General features: G+C 32.7%; 1 protein-coding gene across 2 annotated transcripts in view; it reads right to left on the bottom strand.

Annotated features, from left to right (window-relative positions):
* Positions 1–10,360, bottom strand: part of LOC143229926 (uncharacterized) — a 111,232-nt gene that overhangs the window by 64,711 nt on the left and 36,161 nt on the right. For both annotated transcript variants that reach the window (XM_076462796.1, XM_076462797.1), the window contains exon 2: positions 9,199–9,828. In XM_076462796.1, the coding sequence (XP_076318911.1) occupies positions 9,199–9,408 (210 nt within the window). In that variant the 5' untranslated portion in view covers positions 9,409–9,828. The remainder of the gene's footprint in view (positions 1–9,198; positions 9,829–10,360) is intronic.

The raw sequence follows: 10,360 nt of genomic DNA on the forward strand, positions 1-10,360 counted from the left end.
GAGTAATAGATAAATAAATACTGACTTGTACGTCTACATCATCAGGAGTAATAGATAAATAAATACTGACTTGTACCTCTACATCATCAGGAGTAATATATAAATAGCTACTGACTTGTACGTCTACATCATCAGGAGTAATAGATAAATAAATACTGACTTGTACGTCTACATCATCAGGAATAATAGATAAATAAATACTGACTTGTACGTCTACATCATCAGGAGTAATAGATAAATAAATACTGACTTGTACGTCTACATCATCAGAAATAATATGTAAATAGTTCTTGATGACGAGAAACCTACTTAAAATAAAAATGTATCCCAGAATGGCTGGTATGGATATTAACACTTTTACTGACAAGGAGAGAACAACGTTTCGACCTTCCTAGGTCATCCTTAGGTTAAGAAAGAGAGAGTGTTTGAATGTAACCGTTGACAGACACATATTTTACAAACGAGAGTATAAACGGGTAGGGGGCGTTGCAGGTGGAAATTAGATTATTAATGAGTGTAGGTATAAAGGTGTTGTTTATATTGGTTTATATTCTCGTCCATAAGACGTGTCTGTTAACGGTCACATTCAAACACTCTCGCTTTCTTAACCTGAGGTTGACCTAGGAAAGTCAAAACGTTGATCTCTCCTTATCAGTAAAAGTGTTAATACCTATACCAGCCGTTGTGAGATATAATATATAAATAGCTACTGAGAAAATATTTTACATAGAAGAGCGAACAACGTTTCGACCTTCTTCGGTCATCGTCAGGTTCACAAAGAAAGAGGTAACTGACCGGAAGCTGACCACATGTTTGAAAGGGGTTGTGTAACTGAGTGTCGGAATGTAGAGGGCGGTATTAGATGTTCATCATCTAATACGTCTGCATCATCAGGAGTAATATATAAATAGATACTGACTTGTATGTCTGCACCATCATCAGTTGTTGTAAGTTAGTACACACTAAGAAATCTTGCATACGAGATGCTTAACATTGAAATTTGTACTGTGGTGACGTCAGTAAAACGTGCGCAGGAGTAAATACTTGTTCTTGATTTTGGTTTCATTTCTTTTGGAACAGAACACTATGGAGAACCCTGCAGGAGTAAATACTTGTTCTTGATTTTGGTTTCATTTCTTTTGGAACAGAACACTATGGAGGACCCTGCAAGAGTGAATACTTGTTGAATTCTTGATTTTGGTTTCATTACTCTTGGAACAGAACACTATGGAGAACCCTGCAGGAGTAAATAGTTGTTCTTGATTTTGGTTTCATTTCTTTTGGAACAGAACACTATGGAGAACCCTGCAGGAGTAAATACTTGTTCTTGATTTTGGTTTCATTTCATTTCAAATTGCATAAAATCTGTAGCTTGCAGACAAAATCCGACTTCAGATTTGAAATCAACACACTCAAATTGACTATAGAAAGGTCTTTTCTTAAATGCAACAAAATGAGTGTTCCCCAGTGTTATTTCAAGTTCAGAATAATATTTCTCTGCTGTGAACGTTTCTCCTTCGTTTAAGAATGAATAAGGTATCAAACTGACGACCTCAAAATACTGACCATAAGCTTCTTGAGGTGGACATCTGATTTTGGCATATTTTTATTTGATTCTTTATAGTGAACCGCTGTTTGGGTCGTCGTAAAGTGTTTATTGTTTATCACAGGTGATAATTATTTGGAGAAACAGGTCATTTTGGTTGCAAGTTAGGAACAAATTTCAACTCTTCTTGTTTGATGTTTTCAATTCGTGATCTACTCATTTATTGAGCGTTTTATTGTTATTGTTTGCTTCAAGATGTTGCGAAACTGTTGAATAACGAGTGTCACGTTTCTTGGGAAGTTCTCCACGGTTTGGCAGCAATCCGATTCAACTAATGACTCAATTCTTTGTCATTAATAGCGGCCCCGAGACTCATTTTCAAGGTTGGTGTCACAAGAGTGAAAACTCCGAAAACAACTTTGTGTCGTGCAATCATTAGCTGTTCCATCACCAAATGCACGATGAATATTACAAGCTGGTGTCACCCAATTATGACCATGTCTGAACAAGTACTAGATAATTACACGAATATTCATTTTATCATGGGTTACAAAAATCAATATAAATATGAGTCAGATTCTCAAATAAGGAAATAAAGCGAGCTTGAAATGAAACATCCAATATACAATACACAAAATATTATATACAATGTACTATATAGTATATACTATATAGTATATACAATACACTATATACAATATACTATATATAATATACTGTATACAATGTACTATATACAATATACTATATAACAATACACTATATACAATGTACTTTATACAATGTACTATATACAATACACTATATACAATACACTATATACAATATACTATATAGTATATACAATACACTATATACATAAAACTATATAGTATATACAATACACTATATACAATATACTATATAGTATATACAATACACTATATACATAAAACTATATAGTATATACAATACACTATATACATAAAACTATATAGTATATACAATACACTATATACAATACACTATATACAATATACTATATAGTATATACAATACACTATATACGTAAAGACTATATAGTATATATACAATACACTATAATACAATATAATTATATGGTATATACAATACACTATATACATAATATACTATATAGTATATACAATACACTATATACAATACACTATATACAATGTACTATATACAATATATTATATTACTATATACAATACACTATATACAATATACTGTATAGAATGTACTATATACAATATACTATATACAATACACTATATACAATATACTGTATACAATGTACTATATACAATATATTATATACTATATACAATACACAATATACAATATACTATATACAATATACTATATAGTATATACCATATACAATATACTATATACAATGTACTATATACAAGATACTATATACTATATACAATACACTATATACAATATACTATATACAATGTACTATATAGTATATACTATATACAATATACTATATACAATATACTGTATACAATTTACTATATACAATATACTATATACAGTATACTATATAAAATATACTACATACAATGTACTCTATTATTCTGACAAATTTATGGTGATACTTCTGTTTCACGACTGAAAATCAAATTTCAAATTTGCACATGAAGATCCGACATTTCATACGCAACATCATGATATGTACATAACTACATTAAACGACACTTGTGCACACGTAACATATTAAAAACACACACAACATTAAGTAATTGTATATTAAATGAGCTATATTAAAAACAGGAAACAAAATAGGCTTAGTGACGTTCCACGTCATCATCATCATCAGGAAGAGTAAAAAGATACTGACTTCTAAATCCACATCATCAGGAGTAATATATAAATAAATACTGACTTGTACGTCTACATCATCAGGAGTAATATATAAATAGCTACTGACTTGTACGTCTACATCATCAGGAGTAATATATAAATAAATACTGACTTGTACCTCTACATCATCAGAAGTAATATGTAAATAAATACTGACTAATACCTCTACATCATCAGGAGTAATAGATAAATAAATACTGACTTGTACCTCTACATCATCAGGAGTAATAGATAAATAAATACTGACTTGTACGTCTACATCATCAGGAGTAATAGATAAATAAATACTGATTTGTACCTCTACATCATCAGAAGTAATATGTAAATAAATACTGACTAATACCTCTACATCATCAGGAGTAATAGATAAATAAATACTGACTTGCACCTCTACATCATCAGGAGTAATAGATAAATAAATACTGACTTGTACGTCTACATCATCAGGAGTAATAGATAAATAAATACTGACTTGTACGTCTACATCATCAGGAGTAATAGATAAATAAATACTGACTTGTACGTCTACATCATCAGGAATAATAGATAAATAAATACTGACTTGTACGTCTACATCATCAGGAGTAATAGATAAATAAATACTGACTTGTACGTCTACATCATCAGAAATAATATGTAAATAAATACTGACTAATACCTCTACATCATCAGGAGTAATAGATAAATAAATACTGACTTGTACCTCTACATCATCAGGAGTAATAGATAAATAAATACTGACTTGTACGTCTACATCATCAGGAGTAATAGATAAATAAATACTGACTTGTACCTCTACATCATCAGGAGTAATAAATAAATAAATACTGACTTGTACGTCTACATCATCAGGAGTAATATATAAATAAATAAATAATGACTTGTACCTCTACAACATCAGGAGTAATATATAAATAAATACTGACTAGTACCACTACATCATCAGGAGTAATAGATAAATAAAATACTGACTTGTACCTCTACATCATCAGAAGTAATATGTAAATAAATACTGACTAATACCTCTTCATCATCAGGAGTAATAGATAAATAAATACTGACTTGTACCTCTACATCATCAGGAGTAATATATAAATAAATAAATAATGACTTGTACCTCTACAGCATCAGGAGTAATATATAAATAAATACTGACGTGTACGTCTGCATCATCAGGAGTAATATATAAATAAATACTGATTAGTACCACTACATCATCAGGAGTAATAGATAAATAAAATACTGACTTGTACGTCTACATCATCAGGAGTAATAGATAAATAAATACTGACTTGTACCTCTACATCATCAGAAGTAATATGTAAATAAATACTGACTAATACCTCTACATCATCAGGAGTAATAGATAAAGAAATACTGACTTGTACGTCTACATCATCAGGAGTAATAGATAAATAAATACTGACTTGTACCTCTACATCATCAGGAGTAATATATAAATAGCTACTGACTTGTACGTCTACATCATCAGGAGTAATAGCTAAATAAATACTGACTTGTACGTCTACATCATCAGGAATAATAGATAAATAAATACTGACTTGTACGTCTACATCATCAGGAGTAATTGATAAATAAATACTGACTTGTACGTCTACATCATCAGAAATAATATGTAAATAGTTCTTGATGACGAGAAACCTACTTAAAATAAAAATGTATCTCAGAATGGCTGGTATGGATATTAACACTTTTACTGATAAGGAGAGAACAACGTTTCGACCTTCCTAGGTCATCCTTAGGTTAAGAAAGAGAGAGTGTTTGAATGTAACCGTTGACAGACACATATTTTACAAACGAGAGTATAAACGGGTAGGGGGCGTTGCAGGTGGAAATTAGATTATTAATTAGTGTAGGTATAAAGGAGTTGTTTATATTGGTTTATATTCTCGTCCATAAGACGTGTCTGTTAACGGTCACATTCAAACACTCTCGCTTTCTTAACCTGAGGTTGACCTAGGAAAGTCAAAACGTTGATCTCTCCTTATCGGTAAAAGTGTTAATACCTATACCAGCCGTTGTGAGATATAATATATAAATAGCTACTGAGAAAATATTTTACATAGAAGAGCGAACAACGTTTCGACCTTCTTCGGTCATCGTCAGGTTCACAAAGAAAGAGGTAACTGACCGGAAGCTGACCACATGTTTGAAAGGGGTTGTGTAACTGAGTGTCGGAATGTAGAGGGCGGTATTAGATGTTCATCATCTAATACGTCTGCATCATCAGGAGTAATATATAAATAGATACTGACTTGTATGTCTACACCATCATCAGTTGTTGTAAGTTAGTACACACTAAGAAATCTTGCATACGAGATGCTTAACATTGAAATTTGTACTGTGGTGACGTCAGTAAAACGTGCGCAGGAGTAAATACTTGTTCTTGATTTTGGTTTCATTTCTTTTGGAACAGAACACTATGGAGAACCCTGCAGGAGTAAATACTTGTTCTTGATTTTGGTTTCATTTCTTTTGGAACAGAACACTATGGAGGACCCTGCAAGAGTGAATACTTGTTCTTGATTTTGGTTTCATTACTCTTGGAACAGAACACTATGGAGGACCCTGCAGGAGTAAATACTTGTTCTTGATTTTGGTTTCATTTCTTTTGGAACAGAACACTATGGAGGACCCTGCAGGAGTAAATACAGTTAGTTTCACGTAGTTGTTTCTACTTTCATATCGAGTGTTTACTGATTTATTGTTAAATATTTATGAAATTGAAAGAAACATGAGAAAGTAGTCTTTACTTGTTTCAACAACAATAGAAAGTAAGCCTGCTGAATCAGTACATTACATCTGTTTTGTTTATATTTTTAACAATAACTTCTTTTGATCGTACTAAACAACGGAAACAAATATTGTTTTAACTTAATGCGAATTTTCACACCAGAATAAATTAAAGTAACGACATATCAAAGGCTTTTATCACCAAAACACAACAATTTCCCTGTTACTAGTATAGCTACCATCCTCCACCTTCCATGGTACTAGTATAGTTACCATTCTCTACCTTCCATAGTACTAGTATAGTTACCATCCTCAACCTTCCATGGTACTAGTATAGCTACCATAATACCTTCCATAGTACTAGTATAGTATAGCAACCACTCTCCACCTTCCATAGTACTAGTATAGTTACCATCCTCAACCTTCCATAGTACTAGTATAGTTACCATAATACCTTCCATAGTACTAGTATAGTATAGCAACCGCTCTGCACCTTCCACGGTACTAGAATATCTACAATCTTTCATTATACATTGTACTAGTATGGGTACCATCCTCCACCTTCAATGGGAATAGTATAGGTACCATACTCTACATTCCATGGTACTACTATAACAACCATTATCCACCTTCAATGGGAATAGTATAGGTATCATCCTCCACCTTCCACGGTACTGGTATAGGTTTCATCCTCCACTTTCAATGGTACTAGTATAGCAACCATCATCCACCTTCCATGGTTACTAGTATAGCTACCATCCTCTACCTTTCATGGTACTATCTGGACCTTCAATGGTTCTAAAGAATTTGATTCACTCTGAATTTCTTACAAAGCTACATGAGGGCTATCTGTGCTAGCCTTCCCTAATTTAGCAGTGATAGACTATGGAAAGGCAAGTAATAAACACCATTCAGTGCTAGCTCTTAAAATACTGTTTTACCAACGAATAGTGCAATTGACCGTCACATTATATGAACCCCACGGCTGAAAGAGCGAGAATGGATTCGAATCCAGGACCTAGAGATTGGAGTCGCACTTAACCACCAGGTGATGTAGCATTTGTACTTGACTATTTACACTGTACTGAAGAGAAACTTGAACTCAAACCTCATGAGTCCTAAGGGAACTTCAAATCTTCGGACTTTCTCTACAGTCATATTTTACAATGAGATTTTACAGCTTTAACCAACATTTTACGAAATCAATTATAGTTTGTGACTTAAAAATAAAGCAAGAAGGTTATTAGAAAAGAAGAGACATGACCACTGCGGGCTTATAGGTGATTACAAATTTTACATTAATAGAAAAGAAGAGTCATGACTACTGCGGGCTTATAGGTAATTACAAATTTTGCATTATTAGAAAAGAAGAGACATGACCACTGCGGGCTTATAGGTAATTACAAATTTTACATTAATAGAAAAGAAGAGTCATGACTACTGCGGGCTTATAGGTAATTACAAATTTTGCATTATTAGAAAAGAAGAGACATGACCACTGCGGGCTTATAGGTAATTATAAATTTTGCATTATTAGAAAAGAAGAGACATGACCACTGCGGGCTTATAGGTAATTACAAATTTTACATTATTAGAAAAGAAGAGACATGACCACTGCGGGCTTATAGGTAATTATAAATTTTGCATTATTAGAAAAGAAGAGACATGACCACTGCGGGCTTATAGGTAATTACAAATTTTACATTATTAGAAAAGAAGAGACATGACCACTGCGGGCTTATAAGTAATTACAAATTTAACATTCTGATTAACTTGGTCTTGAACGAAGAGAGAGATAGCTCGCAAGTTAATGTATCTGAATACAATATGGTTGTACTGAGGATAGAGGATAGATACGGTGGTTCTTGGAAACAGTACTCATTCCTGGTCAAAAATAGTGTAACAGTTAAAACAAAGCTGTGTGTTCTGTACATCATATACGAAGTTATGTCATGTATATCAAAACTGAAACTACTTCTTACTTAAAAATGTTATATATCACTGGTTATGTTAAACGCAAAATATTCAAAAAAGAATAAACAAACGCAGTAGTTTACGCTTCACACTTAACAAAGGGTGACCTACTTTAGTCACGTGGATAAAGTGTACATATACCATTTTTTTTGTCACATACAGTTGAAAGGTTTGATGGTTCTGTCACCAAGAAAAGCGTACTAATATTTGTATGAACAAAGTGTGATGCGTTAAGGAATTAGTATACTTTTGTGGACATAAATTTGGTAAACTAATTATAAATACACGATATGTATCATAAAATAAATATACACTTGATTATGCTTGTGTAATGTAGTTTTACAGGTTATTTTTACACACTTGATTATGCTTGTGTAATGTAGTTTTACAGGTTATTTATTAACCACACATTTTAAATTGTTATCTTTATGTTATATTTTCAAAGCCGGCAAAAACTGAACAGCTTAAAGATCTAAGGTTTTCCAAACAACCTATTATTTTAAAAAATATAAATTCAAAAGTAACTATTTACATCGTGCCTCAAACTTAAAAATAAACAAATACCACTTTTTTATGCCGGTTTACAATGAAGAAATCAAATTAAAATAGATTACATAATAAATTTTGTGTTCCACAAGGTGTAACTCCTAGAGCATGAATACTAATGTTCTAGACCAGTAACCATGAAGATTGCTTATTTTAAAATTTTTGTACACAGAGATATGTGTATATTATTGTCAATAACTTTGTACTACGGTCATTGTCTGACATTACTCAACAATGTTGACAATAAGGTGTTCGTGCCTATAGAATAAGTGCAGTGTCAGAAATAGGCGTCAAAGTGCTTCAAGTACACGAGCTTAAATTAAAGATAACTGATTAATGAGCAATAAATATTTTAAATAAATATTTTAGATAAACTTGTTTTCCTTAAAACGGACTCACAAACAAAGACACACGTAAAGAGTAAGCAAGATCCTTTTGAAAAAAGACTAATTATGTTTTCTTCAAAAGTCGGGCCATGAATATCTACGAACTAAAACGCTTACCTCCAGCGTGTTTGTTCTTTCGACATCGCTGTCCGTAACACATTCCTCTATATTGTGTACCCATTTAGGAGGATCACCCTTGTCTTTTCCTTCCTCATCAGGCGAATAGTGGGTTTCATTTCTCATGTCTTCTTGAAGAGGTGACGAGGCGGGTCTGGTGCGTTTTACTATTTGGTTTCCAGGTCTTTTTCGACTTGGTGTACATCCCATATTTCACCTTCGAACGTGAGGTAATTTGCTATGTCTAAACAAGTTCCAGCAAACGTGGACGTTCCAGATAACTAGCGACACAAAGAATGTTCTACAGGTGTGTTTGATAGCCGTGTTTAATCTGTACAAAAATCTTTCATTGTATTAGATTCCGGAAATATAAAGAACAATGACATTACATCACGTCATTGATAGATCGCTGCACGCGACTGTTAGAAACAACAAATTGGTGACCTCACGTAAGAATCATGATATTAAAACCGGTGAAACACTCACTTTAAGTATAAAGAATAACCTTAGGGTGATGTAGCCATTTCTTCGCTTGCTACTATTCAGATAAGAAAGAAACTTTCACACAACTGCTTCGGGTGTTTACACAACTGCTTCTGGTGTTCACACAACTGCTTCGGGTGTTCACGTCTAAAAAAATCAATACATTTACCGCTATTTCCCATAGTAACACTCAGAAAACGATGTTGCAATCAGTGCTATAGCAACCAAATAAACATGACTAAGTGTGGTTTTGTTTGCTACCACTAGAAATGAATTTTTACGTATAAATGAAAGATTCAAAGAGTTGCTTATTTATTTATTTTTCTTCAGGAGGTATGTGTATCATTAGTTGCTTACTGATCTTGCTTCAAATAATATGCCATAAAAAGATTTAATTGTATTTGAATAAAATATTCAAAGAAACACAGAACGATAAGAAAAAAAATGACTTTAATCAAGCACGTGCCAATGATAAAATTATGTACCAGCAATTGGATTCTTCCACTCAGTTATTAGACGACCCTACACAAGGAAACCCCGCCCAACGAAACCTGATCCAATCTCTGGTTGGTTCTGTTGTTTTTACATCCAATCGTGGTGAGAGTTACAAAATTTTCGAAGCTACTCAATCAGATGTCAAAGCGTGAGTCTAACAAGAAGGTTAAACTGGTACTTTGAA

The sequence above is a fragment of the Tachypleus tridentatus genome, chromosome 10, assembly GCF_004210375.1.
Source record: "Tachypleus tridentatus isolate NWPU-2018 chromosome 10, ASM421037v1, whole genome shotgun sequence".
Classification (NCBI taxonomy): domain Eukaryota; kingdom Metazoa; phylum Arthropoda; class Merostomata; order Xiphosura; family Limulidae; genus Tachypleus; species Tachypleus tridentatus.